This window comes from Equus przewalskii, chromosome 1 (assembly GCF_037783145.1).
Source record: "Equus przewalskii isolate Varuska chromosome 1, EquPr2, whole genome shotgun sequence".
Classification (NCBI taxonomy): domain Eukaryota; kingdom Metazoa; phylum Chordata; class Mammalia; order Perissodactyla; family Equidae; genus Equus; species Equus przewalskii.
In genome coordinates, this window is record NC_091831.1 from 154,912,292 (window position 1) to 154,927,748 (window position 15,457).

Genomic DNA, 15,457 nt, shown 5'->3' on the forward strand with positions numbered 1-15,457 from the left:
CACCATATAAATGTGCCCCTTTACCCTGAATGCCCACCCCCAACCCCATTCCCCTCTGGTAACCACTAATCTGTTCTCTTTGTCCATGGGTTTATCTTCCACATATGAGTGAAATCATGCGGCATTTGTCTTTCTGTCTGGCTTATTTCACATACCCTCAAGGTCCATCCATGTTGTTTGCAAATGAGATGATTTTGTTGTTTTTTTAAGCTGAGTAACATTCCATTGTATATATATATATATAGACCACATCTTCTTTATCCATTTCTCAGTCAGTGGGCACTCGGGTTGCTTCCACATCTTGGCTATTGTGAATAATGCTGCAATGAACACAGGGGTACATAAGTCTCTTTGAATTGTTGATTTCAAGTTCTTTAGATAAATACCCAGTAGTGGGATACCTCGGTAGTATGGTAATCTATTTTTAATTTTTTGAGAAATCCCCATACTGTTTTCCATAGTGGCTGCACCAGTTTGCATTCCCATCAGCAGTGTATGAGGGTTCCCTTCTCTCCACATCCTCTCCAACACTTGTTATTTTTTGTCTTGGTAATTATAGCCATTCTAATGGGTGTAAGATGATATCTCATTATAGTTTTGATTTGCATTTCCTAATGACCAGTGATGTTGAATATCTTTTCATGTGCCTATTGGCCGTCTGTATATATTCTTTGGAAAAATGTCTGTTCATATCCTCTGCCCATTTTTTGTTCAGGTTATTTGTTTTTGAGTTGTTGTTGAGTTGTATGAGTTCCTTATATATTTTGGAGATTAGTCCCTTGTTGGATATTAGTCAAGACATATTTTTAAAAACTGAAATAAAGATTTAGCTATACTTTTTTCTTTGTCATTTTTAAAAATAAAAATATGGCTCTTCATGAAATAGCATGTTATAAAATTGTATGTTAAATAAGTCTAAATATAAATAAAAAATGTCTGGAAGTCTAAATCAAAATGTCCATGGAGATTTTTTTTTGCATGGTAGGATTTGTTGATTAACTTCTTTTTTACTTATTTGTATTTTCCATTTATACAATGAATGTCCATCTTTTGTAATTAAAGTAATTTTTAAAAATCACTTTACTAGGGAGCGGGTGGTACAGCAGTTAAGTTTGCATGTTCTGCTTTGGCGGCCCAGGGTTTGCCGGTTCGGATCCTGGGTGCAGACATAGCACTGCTTGGCAAGCCATGCTGTGGTAGGTGTCCCACATATAAAGTAGAGGAAGATGGGCACGGATGTTAGCTCAGGGCTAATCTTCCTCAAAAAAAAAAAAAAATCACTTTACTAAAGGAACCAATCATAGCAACTAGGAAATTAAAACTTTTCATGCAAATTTTTGAAAGTTTAGGGTTTGATTTGGCAGGTTTCGCAATATTATTTTGTTAGTTGTTATTTTTTCTGGCTTAAACTAACCTTAGCTTAATTCGTTTGAATGGCACCTCTTTTTGAAATAAACATATTATTTTCCTAGGGTTGATGTAACAAAGTACCAGAAACTGGGTGGCTTAAAACAACAGAAATGTAATCCATTTCACTTCTGGAGGCAAGAAGACCAAAATTCAGGTGTTGGCAGGGCCACGCTTTCTCTGCAGGCTCTAGGGAACTGTTCATTACCTCTTCCTAGCTTTTGGTGGCTCTGGCAATCATTGGCTTATAGCTGCATCACTCCCATCTCTGCCCCCATTGTCGCATGAACTTCTTTGCTGTGTATCTGTGCATCCTCTCCTCTTCTTATAAGGACAGCAGTCATTGGATTTGGGACCCACCGTAATCCCATATGGCCTCATCTTAACTAATAGATCTGCAAAACCCCTACTTCCATATAAGGTTAGATTTTGAGGTTCTGAGTAGATGTGAATTTTGGGGGGACCCTATTCAACTCACTACAAGACTCTAGAAATATTTAGTTCACAAACTCTTAAAAGTGTAAATTAGCACATTTTGGAGGATGTATTTGAACCTATCAACATTTTAATTGTATAACCTCTGTGGTAAGCAATCCTAATTGTGTAACTTTCCTATAGAACTGTGTTGATGAGGTACCTGGGGATGTTTACAGCAACATTTTCTGTAATAGTGACAAGTGGTAACAACCTAAATACCCATCAGTTGGGGGCTGGTTAACTAAATGTATGTTATCATACATCCATGCCATGTATATTCTTTAAAAAGAATGAGGTAATTTGAATGACAGACATGGAAGACATCCAAGATAGATTACGTGAAAAAAACAAGTCAGTGGACAGTGTTTAGTATGTTTCCATTTACATAATAAGCTCCTAAAAATTAAACAACCCTACATTTATATATATGTTTTAAGGGATGAGTTTGTCTTTCAAATACCAAAAGTACCTATTGTTCTCTTAATTCTTCTGAAACCCACTTCATCCTCATATTAGTCAGCTTGGGCTGCCATAACAAAATACCATAGACTGGGTGCTCAAACAAAAGAAATTTATTTTCTCACAGTTCTGGAGGCTGGGAAGTCCAAGATCAAGGTTCCAGCTGACTCGGTTCCTGGTGAGAGCTCTCCTCCTGGCTTGTAGATAGCCAACTTCTCACTATGTCGTTACATAGTGGAGTGAGAGAGCAAGCTCTCGTGTCTCTTCTTATAAGGACACTAATCCCATGATGAGAACCCACCTTCATGACCTCATCTAACTCTAATTACCTTCCAAAGGCCCCATCTCCAAATACCATCACAGTGGGGGTAAGGGCTTTACCATATGAATTTCGGGAGGACACTAACATTCAGTGTGTAGCAATCCTCCTTCCAAAAAATTTAGGCTATAAAACAATGCTTTATATCTGAACCAACTGAGGCTTTTTAAAATTAGCACATAGGAAAAAAATGCCACAAAGGGCCTCCACTGGTCATTCAGATACTTGATGTATAGACAGATCGGCCCACTTCCAAGAGAGCTGAAATTAGTCACCAGAACGAATTCAGAGTAATCCAGCTTGAAGAAACATGTTAGGCCATCAGTGATGTCTGATTGTGACTCATGCTGTGGTTGTCATTCTTATCCTTTAATGGGATCTGTGGGAATGGCAATCCTCCCAGCTTCCTAAGCAAGTGCTGGCGGGAAGTGCTATAATGGGAACTTGTTAAAATGTGAATTGCACAACAGCCTGCTGAAATGAAAAAAAAGGTAATTGCGAAGAAAGAATGGTATTACTAATTACTAGTTCATATCACTGCTGACAGAGTATTTCATGACACCACAGTCATAAAGCAGAAATAGAAAAAATTTGTAATATGCATAGAAATGATGCAGAAACCCAACAATGACGGGCAAGGTAGGATTTTACAAAAAAAAAAAAAAATTTTTTTTTCAGTCAAGGGGTTTGAAAATGTAAATAGACAAAATGGAGGAAAAGTTTCCTCTTGTTAAGACTCCTTTACTGACATGGACTAACTTGCATCATGAATAAAATAGTCTAAGGCGGTCCTTTTCAGAAGGCAATAATGACACTATAGTTAAATAACAAATAACTGGGGACTTGCAATGGAAGCCCATTTTGCTGAAGCTGCCAAAAGGCTTAGGAGCTTTTAGAGGACAACTCGGGGAACTGGACCAGGGAAGACAGTCAAACAGAATTATTGTAGACACATTGTTAAATGGCATAGACTAAAAACTTAAGACATATCTTAAGACAATGCTTTACAAAAGCTTTTTTCCTTTAGAGGGATCCATTCTTATAAATCTGGTTGTTTGAATAGAAAATTTCTTTGTTCAAGTTTCAATCCAAATGCAACTGCTCAGAAGAGTGGCATGAAGTCTTAGAAATAGTTTTTTAGACTAAAAAGAGGTGTGTGGGGAGAGTGAGATACAAAAACAAATACGAAACTGTGCAGGTGGCACAAATTATAAAAGTCAAACAAGGCAACTCATATGACTTATGGAATCAGTTTGCCTTCTCAGGATTTCTTTAATGAAAATCATATATACTCAAAGGCATAAAGTAAGGGAAGTTGAATATTTATTTTTACAATTTCAGTATTTCCATTATTTTCTAATTTAAGTTTAGTCCAGTGGGAGGTACAAGGAGGCTCTCGAAAACTGATGGCTTAAATTACTTTGTGTAAATTCAAACCTTGTTATTTTAGAACAACAAAATGCTCTAAGTCAGTGGTTCTCAGTCCTTGCTGCACAGCCGAATCACCTGGAGAGCCATCAAGGTACTGATGCCCATGTTCCACCCTAATCAGATGAATTAGAATCTCTGGAGGTGTGGCCCAGGAATCAGTATTTTTCAAGAGCTCCCAAGGTGATTCTCTTGTGAATCCATGACAGCGAACCATTACACTTCTAGATTTAAAATCATGTCATATTATAACTACTAACATTTATATTTTTCTAAATCCCAAACTGGTATCTGCACAATGCAGAGAACTAGGAAAAGTATGGGAAAGCACAATTTTAAAAAAATGATCTGAAATCCCACTACTCCTTTTTATGTTTATCATTTCTTTTTTCTATGAATATATATGAAAGAATAATATGCAAAATTCTGTTTTAAGAAACATTTTTAGAACTAGAAGTTACCCTTAGAAGTCATCTAGTATAAGTCCCTTATGTTATAGATGAAGAAATTAAGGTCGAGTTCCTAACTCAAAGTAACTTAGGTAGTTCATTTGGAGTCAGGATTAGAATTTAGGTTTCCCTTTAGTTGTCTTGCAAAACATAACTTGTGCAAAAACTTGAATCCTCAAAAGTTGAATGTCACCTGGAAACTCAATTTCCATAAAGGATCTATTATTTCTAATGAGATTCTATAATTGTAACAAACAAGCAGAGCTTTACGGGGAGTGCCTTCATCTTTCTCCTGAACAATTCTAGCATTCATACAGCAAGTTGCCTCCATCGTATTCTATGGGACACTGACTCTATTGGATGTTAATAGGTATGATAAGAAAAAAAAACCACAAACGGTTTCTTATTCAGGTAGACTGGGAAACAAAATTAAAGGAAAGTCTTTACTGAATCATTTCTCACGGCTTTAATGTTATACTAATAGCCCCCATTGAGAATCTCTGCGGTGTATGTGCAGAATATAATCTGCAGTATTTCTCAAATTTATTTGACCTTGGAACCCTTCCTAGGTTCAGTCCCAATAGCTTATGTTCTTTGGAACATGTTTTAGCAAATAATACTGAAGATTCCTAAGATAAAGGAAAAATGACCGGGAGCAACCTATTGAGGCCAAAGCAACTCTGATTTTGAGTTATGGTTTAAATTTTTTTATAGCAAGTAGGAGAGTACTTTAAAAGGGACGGAATATATGATTTGAATAATTGATGTTTTCAAAAGTGGTTCTTTAAAACGTATTAAAGAAGAGTAACAAGAATAGCTTGAAAATCAGACAAAACTGATGAAAACCATTACCCAGATACAATATATAACATTTTTTATGTATTTCCTTCTACTTTTTACATCTTATTTACATAAACCTAATTATAGTCACAGTTTTGTATTATATTTATTTTTAATTAATTTACTCACATTCACTAAACATTTATTCAATGCTTTATGTACAAAGCAATAGGCTGTGGAATTAAGCACAATTAACACACAGCTTCTACCTTCAAGGAATTTAGGGTAGGGTGTGGGGGGAGGGCGGCAAGGTAGAAATAAGCGTTCAGGGGATGTCAACAAACAATGCAATGTGGTTAAGTGCTATTATGCAGAATACAGTGGGCCAAAGAGGAATGCCAAACAGGGCCAGGGTCCTCGTGAAGCTTGAGATGAATCTCAGAGGTTCATGAGAGACAACGTGATAAAGGCAGAAAAGTAGAAAGAAGCAGGAAAGCAGTCTACAAGCTGGGTTTTCCTATGCTCAGACAGATACACGTACACTTTAAAATGGATTGGAAAGGGAAAAGCCTGTTTCATTCCTGCCTTATTCAAACAGTCCACTATGAACACATAATATTTCTAAAATCAGAAAACAAAGTGGGGTTGGAAATCTCCAGATCACCATCATATTCGAGCGTCCAAACTCTTTACTTGGCCCTTTTCAACCTTACATCCTAACCACAGTCACAGCACTTCTCCTCTCCCCCGACTCCCGCCATATCAAATAACTTGGAATCAAAGAAATTCGAACTAAAAAACAATACAGTACCATTTTCAAACTGGCAATTTAAGAAAATTGTAAAGCTTATGGAATGTAAATGGGTGTAATTATCCTAGCGGGCATTTTAAATGAAAATTCCTTAAAAATGTGCATATTCTTTGATCCAGCAATTGCACTTCTAGATATTTAGGAAAATAAGACATACAAGGATGTTCACAGCAATAGTGGTTATAAAGGAGAAAAAAACAGGAAACAAATATCCAATAATAGGTTAAATTATTATATAGATAGACAACTGAATACAAAACCCAATCGCTACAAATAATATAGATTATTTAAAAACACATCATGCCATATGTGGCGGGCATTCATCCATTTAACCTCACAAGACTTGAAAGTAGGTAGATTATCCAACTTTTACGTATGAAGTTTACACACAAAGGATTTAACTTACCCAAGGTCACATAATTATTAAGTAATAAAGCCAGGATTCAAAAGGAGGCCATTTGAATCTCCAGCCCACGAACCTTGTCATGCCCACACTGCCTCTCAGCTTTTGAGCAGCACCGGACAGAACTATTTACCTCGCGGGATTACTGTGAGAATTAAATGAAGTAATAAACACAAAGCTCCTGGAACACGGTGGACATTCAACAGAAAGAAGCTACTAAATAACTCGCTCAAGATCACACAATCCTTGGGGAAGCCAGGATCTAAACAGAGATTTGAACCTTGCGTTCCCGTAAGCACACAGGAGCACAAGAAGCTTTTCTTGCTTCAACTCCTGACGCAGAGTCAGGACAGACTTTCCTTCTATCCCGTGGGGATAAAGTCAGGGAACACACAACTGGCCTCTTTAGAAAGGAGGGAAGCGCGCTGGAGTCGCTTCAGGAAGCTAACTCCCGTCTGCTCTTGCCTCCTCCTTGCTTCTCTAGCTCCGAGTACCCTCTCTTCCGTCCACCACCCGCCAATTTCCGGGGCGGAAGTGACGCATGCACAACGCGCCGGAAGTGGGCTTGCAGGGCGTCACCAAGAAGCTGCGGGCGCTGTGGGCTCGAGCCCCGGCTAAGCTGTAGAGTAAAGAGATTCGCCAGTTTCGTTCGTGGCCGTTGCAATGACGGCCCAGGGGAGCCTGGTGGCCAACCGAGGCCGGCGCTTCAAGTGGGCCATTGAGCTGAGCGGGCCTGGAGGAGGCAGCAGGTGAGGAGACTGGGCGAAGCTCGACAGCAGAGCCTTCACCCCAGATCTGCCCCAGAGGAATAGGACCTGAGCCCTCAGGAACAACTCTCTGAAAAGGATGGGTGGCACAAAGACGTCTCCTGGGTAGCCGGGGGCTTCTTTGCCGTGTCGGTTTCTGTGTCCGAAGGATGCTTATTTCAGTCCTCCCAATAGGCCAGGGTCTGACGAACCCACGAGAGGTTCTAATCTGGCTGGGCGCATCTGACGATCTTTATTGCTGATTAGTAGAACAGGAAATGTGGGATAGGAAGTGTGAGAGGCTGCAGCCTTAGTTTCTTGATTTGGTTCTTTAGGGGCCGAAGTGACCGGGGCGGTGGCCAGGGGGACTCGCTGTACCCAGTTGGTTACTTGGACAAGCAAGTGCCTGATACCAGCGTGCAAGAGACAGACCGGATCCTGGTGGAGAAGGTACAGAGGTATTGGTGTCACTGTCGTCCTTGGGCCAGTCCTGACCTACACATCCACCCTCCTCTCCCAGACAGCATATGAATATCTTACTATGGATGGCCCTTATCCCGAATATTTGGTAGCTAAGCTGCTTGAGATTAGTGTTACAGTCATTTACATATCAGCTCCCCAAAGGCTTAATGATTGGAAAAATAAAAGATGTTTGAACGTAAGGCATAAGAAAGTAGGTTGAAAATTATCTCTTGGTGCAACGCCTTCCCGTGGAAGTCATCCTTTTCCACTCTAGCTCTCTTGCCCCACACAACTAATCTGTCAGGATGTTCTATTGGCTTTACCTTCAAAATAGATTCAAATCGTACTACTTAACTTATTGCTCACTACTACTTACTACCTTCATCTATTGTCTTAGTCTAAGCCACTTCATATCCTACCACTTTCCACTTGTTTGCTCCACTCTCGTCAGAATGGCCTCCTTGCTCTCCTTAAATATGCTAGGCAAGCTTCCATCTCAGGCTTTTTGTATGTTCTTCCGTCTTCCTGGAATACTCTTCCCCCAAGATCCCCGTATGACTTGCTCTCTCACCTCCTTCAGGTCTCTCAAATGTTACCTTCTTAGTGAAGCCAACCCTCATGGCACCCTCTATCCTGTTTCCCTGCTTTATATTTCTCCCTAACATTCATATATATGATATAGTTTACTTATTTTATTACCTATCTGGCTTTTCGCTCTTGTAAGCTCCATGAGAGCAGAATTTTGTCTTCCAAGTGCCTAGAACAGTGCCTAGCACTTTCTTTCCTCTCAGCCTTAATATTGTTCAATACTAAATGATCTTTGTTTCATAAAATGCAGTGATTTTTTTAACATGAAAATGACAGAGCCATTATGAGTGCTTTTTTTTGATAATTATCAACCTATCATTTTTCATCTTGGTAGGTCAAAGTGTAATATGAATAATATGATGGTAAAGTCTTATTAAAGTGGCTTTATTTTAAAGGTACATTATCATAAAATACTTCTTTTAGAACAGTTTTGTTGTGTGGATGATTTGATTTTTAAACTCCCAGATAAATGGTCTTCTATGTAAATGACAAATTAGGGAACTGTTTATAAATATGGCCATTTATTCTTTTAACGTGAATAAACCCAAATGGATAGAGGTATATCATTCTTTTTCTATAGCTAGATTTACTTTGTTAATATTTTGTTGAGGATTTTTGCACTTAAGTTCATGAGTAACATCAGTCTATAAACTCTCCTTCTAATGTCCTCGTCAGGTTTTGGTATTTATGAGGCCCCCTGAGTTGTAGAATATTCATTTTTTTATTCTCTGAAAGAGTTTATATAAGATTGGCTTTATTTTTTCCTTCAATGTTTAGAATTTGCCAAAGGAAAGCATCTGAGCTTAATTACAGAATTAATTTCTCAAAGTTATAAGACTATTTAAATTTCCAATTTCTTATGCTATTTAGGTGTTGTATTTTTTCCAGGAATTTATCCATTTCCCAAAAGTCATAATATGATCACTTGAGTACCTGCAAGACCTATAGAGATGTCCCTTTTGTCATTCCTGATGAGTATTTATCTTCTGTCCTTTTGTCTTCATCAGACTCACCAGTATTGATTTTATTAATCTTTTCAACAAAACTCCTTTGGCTTTGTTGATTTAGAGAAAATTTCATTAATTTCTGCTCTCATTTTTGTTTCCTTTTCATTTCCTTGGGTTTATTCTAACTTCTTGAAATAGATGCTTAGATACTTTGGTCTTCTAATACGTATTTAAGGTTGTAAAGGTTATAAATTTCTCAAAGCTCTGTGTCCCACAAGTGTCAATGTGTGTTTTTTTGTTATCAGTTAATGATATTTCTATTTTCTTTTGTAATTTCTTCTTTGATTCTTGGGTTATTTAGAGTAATTTGTTAATTGCAACACATAGAGGATTTTCTAGTTACCTTTTTGTTACTGATTTCTGGCTTAATTGCCTTGTAGTCAAAGAACATGCTTTGTATGATTTGGGTTGAGAGTTATTGACACTTTCTTCATGGCTCAGCAAGTAGTGAGTTTTTGTAAATGTCCCATGTATGTTTGAAAAGAAGGTGAATTCCGCAACTGCTGGGTGTAATGTTCTATGTCAGTTGGGTTAAGTTTGTTAATAGTGTCATTCAAATCTTGTGTGTCTTGATTTGTCTGTTGTTCTCTTATTGAGGTATGTTAATCTACTATGTGGTTTTATCTGTTTCTTCAGACGTAGATGGGACAGTGATAGACACAGAAGTAGAAGAGCAAAAGTAGGGAAGTCGTTTTTTTTCCAGAGAAGTTTTGCCCTAAGCTAACATCTGTTGTCAGTCTTCTTCCTTTTTCCTTCCTTTTTACCCCTCGAAGCCCCAGTATGTAGTTGTGTATAGTTGCAAGTTCTTCTGGTTCTTCCATGTGAGCATGGCTACTGACAGGTGAGTGGTCTGGTTCCACACCTGGGAACCGAACCCAGGCCACCAAAGCAGAGTGCGCCACACTTTAACTGCTAGGCTGTCAGGGCTGGCTCGGGAAATCTTGTCTTTAGCCAAAATCATAGGGAAAAATGACATCTGGAAAACCCTTAGAGAAAAACAACAAATGGTGAGGATGCCTTATCTTTCTCTTGTAGAAAAAGCTTCAGGTGGTAACATGGGGAAGGGCAAAGGTGGTGGAATTGAGGAGTTAGCTCAGTCAGAAGCACAAATTTGGGAATTGTGTTCATTTGACATCAGTGATATGATAAATGTGGGGACTGAAGATAATAATCAGAGGTTAAAATTGTGTTTTAGCGCTGCTGGGACATCGCCTTGGGTCCCCTCAAACAGATTCCCATGAACCTCTTCATCATGTACATGGCAGGCAATACCATCTCCATCTTCCCTACTATGATGGTGTGCATGATGGCCTGGCGACCCATTCAGGCACTTATGGCCATTTCAGCCAGTAAGTATCTTTTTTATTATATTATTAAAGATTGGTACCTGAGCTAACATCTGTTGCCAATCTTTTATTTTTCCTTCTTCTTCTCCCCAAAGCTCCCCAGTATATAGTTGTAGATTCTAGTTGTGAGTGTATCTGGTTGGGGTATGTGGGATGCCACCTCAGCATGGCCTAACGAGTGGTGCCATGCGCCTGGGACCCACACCAGCTAACCCCTGGGCCACCAAAGCCAAGTGCATGAACATAACCACTCAGCCACAGGGCCGGCTCCCAGGATTCTTGAAATAACTTTTCCCTAAGTTTTAAGAATTAAAGCCAAATTCTTAGGCAAAACCTGTATTAGAAATCTTTGGCACAGCTTTTGGTTAGTTGCAGGGCGAGGGTATGCAGGGTGGTCATGGTAATGGTGGTGGCATGGAGGGGCAAGCAGTGCTTATCATGGTTTTTTGTTCACCTTTAATGATCTTATTTGCTCTCCTACTATGGGTCTGTCCATATTATTTATATTACTTTAATATATAGCCTGACTCATATTGAAAAAAAAAGTTGTTTTGGTTTTGACACTTTTCTCTTACTCCAACAGCTTTCAAGATGCTAGAAAGTTCAAGCCAGAAGTTTCTTCAGGGTTTGGTATATCTCATTGGGAACCTCATGGGTTTGGCATTGGCTGTTTATAAGTGCCAGTCAATGGGACTGTTGCCTACACATGCATCAGATTGGTTAGCCTTCATTGAGCCCCCAGAGGTAAGGCAAAAGAAAAGTTAAATTTTGGGCAGTTGTAATATACAGTAAATAGCAGGCCCATTTGATGGTGGAGGATGAGGGTTGGTATTAGAGATCCTTTCTTAAGAAATAAGAACTGTTAGGAGTTTGGAAGTTATTTTTTAAGGATAAAGCAAAATACATCTTGTGATTAAAGTACTAAGTACTTGATTCAAGAAGTTATTTCCACACTCATTCACCACTCACCTTTCTCTTGTTTCAGAGGATGGAGTTCAGTGGCGGAGGACTACTTTTGTGAACCTGAGAAAGAAGCACTTGGTGCCTGTATGTCTCATTTACAACCTTCTTTATGCCCAGTGGGCTCCTCCTCAGCATACTAACCCTTAACATTATCACTGATGCTGAAAAGAACCAAAAGCTCTCTTTTCTCCATGGTGAGGAGACAAATCCTGGAAAGACAATGTACATATCACTACAAACACAAAGAAACTATACCACAACCCTTGACCGAAAATAATGTAGAAAACTTTATTTATGTTTCCAGTACAGAGCAAAACAACAAATAAAACCACAACTCTATGTAAACAAAAGAATGGTTGCTGCTAAATCAAGATTTACAGCAGCATCTCCTCTCAATAAATTAAATGGAGAATAATGCTTAAAAAAAAAGTTGTACAAGTTTCCCTTAAATCTATTTTTCCTTAATATTTCACTTCTATTTTACATAAGCTGGGACATAAAAATTCTGTTGGAGACACTTGTGGAAGATGTGAGAAACTAATGCTGGATTCAGATTATACATGATGAAAAGAAAAATAAACCAGACAAAAAGAGCACAAAAATAGGCTTACAGCGTAACTGCTACTTTAATATCCACAATAATGGATTTTTAACACATTTAGGGGGAATGAAGATTGGTGGGATTGTTGGGACCACAGGAATCTGAGGCAACGGAAGATACAAAGTGATCTTTCCCCTGCCAAGAGGAACCTGGCACCTGTCAAACAGATGCTGCACAATCCAAACGTCAGCTTTTAAGATAGCTATAGAAGGCAGAGGTCCAGCAGTTAGAGAATGGATATTATTATAACCTGCCCTGGTAAAGTCATAGCCAAGACTTAAAAGCTAGATCTTATTCAAAAGGCAGGAGGAAGTCTTTCCTTTCTCTTCCCTCTTGAAACACAAAGCCCCTTCCCCTAAGGTGCATTCTGTCTCAGGTTTTCGGTATTGCTTTATTTGCAGTGATTAAGAGACAAGACATTTTAAAGACAGACATAAGCAACACAAACATGAAATGCTCAGGACAAAGATGACTTTAAGTCTGGCCTAACAACCATTTTCCCAATGTAATGGTGATTTTGTGTTTTAGGGGCTGAAGTAGTGGCTCTCTTAGTAGCCACTAATTCTTTTATCCCTTTAAAGGATTCTTACAGAGCTCCTACCACAAAAAGCTCTTGTAAAACTAACTTTATTTTCTGCTCATATTTTTTCTATATGGAGGAAAATGTACATATAATTATCACTTGGGCCAGAGGGTGTGTGTGAATGTAGAGGAATTCCTGGGCAGGCTGACCTTTAGAGCATGGGTCTTTGATATCTTGGGTCATAGGGGACCGGTCCCACTACTGCTGGTCAACTAAGCAATGGAGTGTTGCAATAGAAGTTGTAAACAATGCTTCTACCTTCTGCAGGAAGGAGCAGGAAAAAAAGACTGACAGATCTTGTCTGCTTTGCTACCCTGACTGAGCCTGGAAGTTGAAAGAAGAGCAAAATCAAAATAACTCAATTTCTTAAGCCATATTTCTCCTTTGTCCATAAGGGTCAAATGAACAGTCTGCTGGCACATAGGTCAGCTTGCCCCATATCCTGTTGGGTAATCAAAAAAGAGTGGCACTATTTATAAATAATATAGTGAAATTGAAAAGCAGCCATGAATACAGGCAAGATAGTTTTTCTATATAGCTATCCTGTAAAAGAAAGATTTCATATCTTTGAAATTACCACTCTGCCACACAGGGTAGTTTTCCCTATGCTTGAAAGCCAGGTGTTTTGTAATCAGTAAATTAGTAAATAAAAAGCTAAGCTTGCACAAGTATTTCCTTGACACATTTAGAGCTTTCAGAAAACAAAACTGAAACAGCAGAAGTCTATTGGCTTGGATAATTTCTTAGTTCAGAGCCAAGCTTCTGCAGGCAGAATGAAGAATGAAATTGAAGGAAAAAGAAAAATGCTCATACTCTGGGCATTTAGGTGGGTGCCTCAAGTCTTTGCTATGGCTTTGGAAACGAGTCCACAGGTTTCTTAGTGAAAGAAAACTTTCTTGAATTAGGACAATGCCAACTGTATGCCACTTAGTTAAGTGACATAGTTAAGGAGAGTAGCAGCAGCTCAGTAACTTTGGCACTCTGGAAGGAATATGGCTCTAGAACTTTGAATTCCATTGCTGGATTCTCCCTTTAAAAGACAGTCTAAAGCTCTTAGGGAAGGATTTTAGCCAGTCTTCCTAGTGTTTGTTCCTATGATTTTGGACTTGTGCCTACAAACCCAGAGGGCATTAAAAGGGAGAAAGAAAGGAGAACCTATTGGTCACTGTGCACCAGCATCTGTTTTTCTTAAGTAACAGCTTGTATGTTTTGCCCATGTCACATAGGTAACCACAGACTGTATTTCAGTAAATCTTAATAGCTACTTTTTGGAGTTCCCTTAGTTTGGCCATTTGAAAAGAACCTGAAAGAAATTATTTTTACTCCACCTTTTAAAAAATAATTTCCATGGTAACACTGTCTATGTTACAATCTTAACCACAGAATGGGTTTTGAGAAACAGCTGAAATATACACCACACAATATGTGTACTTAAACCTGGTATTTTGGGGGAATCTTGTTTTGGAGGAAGAAGTAGAGGCTGCAGCCATGTTTTAGTTTTTTATATTAGTACCCTAATATAAAATTAGAGCTCTAGAGAGCAGTGGATGCACTAAAGAAAATTAGCTAAAAAAGTTTTTCATCTTGGCTTGCCACAGGTTACCTCCATAAGAATGCTAGGTCCCCTATACTTGGTCATGAGTTATGATGAGGCTGTGTCTCTGGCTGTCACCCCCATGGTGTCATTATTGAATCATGACTTCTGAGACTCATCTTTAATGCTGGATATGTACTTGCTTTTTGTCTTGAGTTGAATTTCTAGCATTCCTTTTGCCAATTCATTTTATTGATTTAGCTAGTTAATCCTAACTTGCCTTCAACTGGTACAGACATGGCTTTTAGGACCTGACCATTGTTCTGATGTTGAGGGAATATTTGCTTCTGTAAGGACAGCAGATCATGTGGTAGCAAAGAGCAGATCTATTTGTACTTTTTTGCACAAGTACTTGAGGCTCAGCTTGTCAAGAGTTCGGTGTGATGTATACAGAACACAGGCCTCTAGTTGATGGGAGTGGTGGTAAAGAGCTGGCTCTTCCATGGAGGTTAGAAGCCTTTTAGGAAAGGTGAGGTCATGTAAAGTCATTCAGGAGTAGATTAGGAATAAATGGTGATCACTTCACTGCCACCACCTCGGACAAGGAGGACTCGCTCTAGTCCCTCAGTGAGCACTTCTAGGAACTCCATGTCTTCAGAATTTGTCAAGGATACAAACAGGTAGGAGAAGAGCATACTTTAGAACCTGGCATCATGATAATCTGAGTTTATCTTACTGTAAAGCTGCAAAATCAACATGCTTAATTATTATATACTCAGAACTGGAGAAGTCTGAACTCTGTGTTAAATTCAATTTAACCCTGTGAAGTAATCCAGGGATCTAGTACTTTTGCATATATGACTCCTTTCTCGTTTGTCAGATTTTTTTTCTAAATGTTATAACAAAATAGGGGAAACCTACAGGTAATGTGTTATCTCTACATAGTAAAATAAGCCAAAAAAAAAAAAAGAAAAAGCCACAACACGGCAGCTTGTAAGAGTCTGAGAGAGAACCCAAGTAATAAATAAGTGAAGCTGCTCAAGTCAGATTTTTCTTTTTTCTTTTAACCTCTTTTCTTTAATGGTACTGGTGGG

The 15,457-nt window shown here is 38.6% G+C and overlaps 2 protein-coding genes and 1 long non-coding RNA gene across 8 annotated transcripts in view; 1 reads left to right on the top strand and 2 right to left on the bottom strand.

Moving 5' to 3' along the window:
• Positions 1 to 192: 192 nt before the first annotated feature.
• On the bottom strand, positions 193 to 7,063 carry LOC139077339 (uncharacterized). The gene is made up of 3 exons (XR_011529763.1): positions 6,935 to 7,063; positions 6,537 to 6,678; positions 193 to 320 (listed from the first exon to the last, which is right to left on the bottom strand). It is a non-coding gene; the product is annotated as an uncharacterized lncRNA (long non-coding RNA).
• Positions 6,621 to 12,247, top strand: EMC4 (ER membrane protein complex subunit 4). Of its 3 annotated transcripts, none has more exons than XM_008516345.2 (5): positions 6,621 to 7,282; positions 7,615 to 7,729; positions 10,532 to 10,685; positions 11,266 to 11,426; positions 11,668 to 12,247. In XM_008516345.2, the coding sequence occupies exons 1-5, from the start codon at positions 7,197 to 7,199 to the stop codon at positions 11,701 to 11,703; spliced, it is 552 nt and encodes a 183-aa protein (XP_008514567.1). In that variant the 5' UTR covers positions 6,621 to 7,196; the 3' UTR covers positions 11,704 to 12,247. The 3 variants fall into 3 exon arrangements, with proteins under 3 accessions (XP_008514567.1, XP_008514568.1, XP_070440750.1); XM_070584649.1 differs by having other exon boundaries at positions 7,108 to 7,282; positions 7,615 to 7,737; positions 11,668 to 12,074; XM_008516346.2 differs by lacking the exon at positions 11,266 to 11,426 and having other exon boundaries at positions 7,082 to 7,282; positions 11,668 to 11,995.
• Positions 11,909 to 15,457, bottom strand: part of SLC12A6 (solute carrier family 12 member 6) — an 82,693-nt gene continuing 79,144 nt past the window's right edge. For all 4 annotated transcript variants that reach the window (XM_070584615.1, XM_008516340.2, XM_070584628.1 and 1 more), the window contains one exon: positions 11,909 to 15,015. In XM_070584615.1, coding sequence (XP_070440716.1) covers positions 14,924 to 15,015 — 92 coding nt within the window. In that variant the 3' untranslated portion in view covers positions 11,909 to 14,923. The remainder of the gene's footprint in view (positions 15,016 to 15,457) is intronic.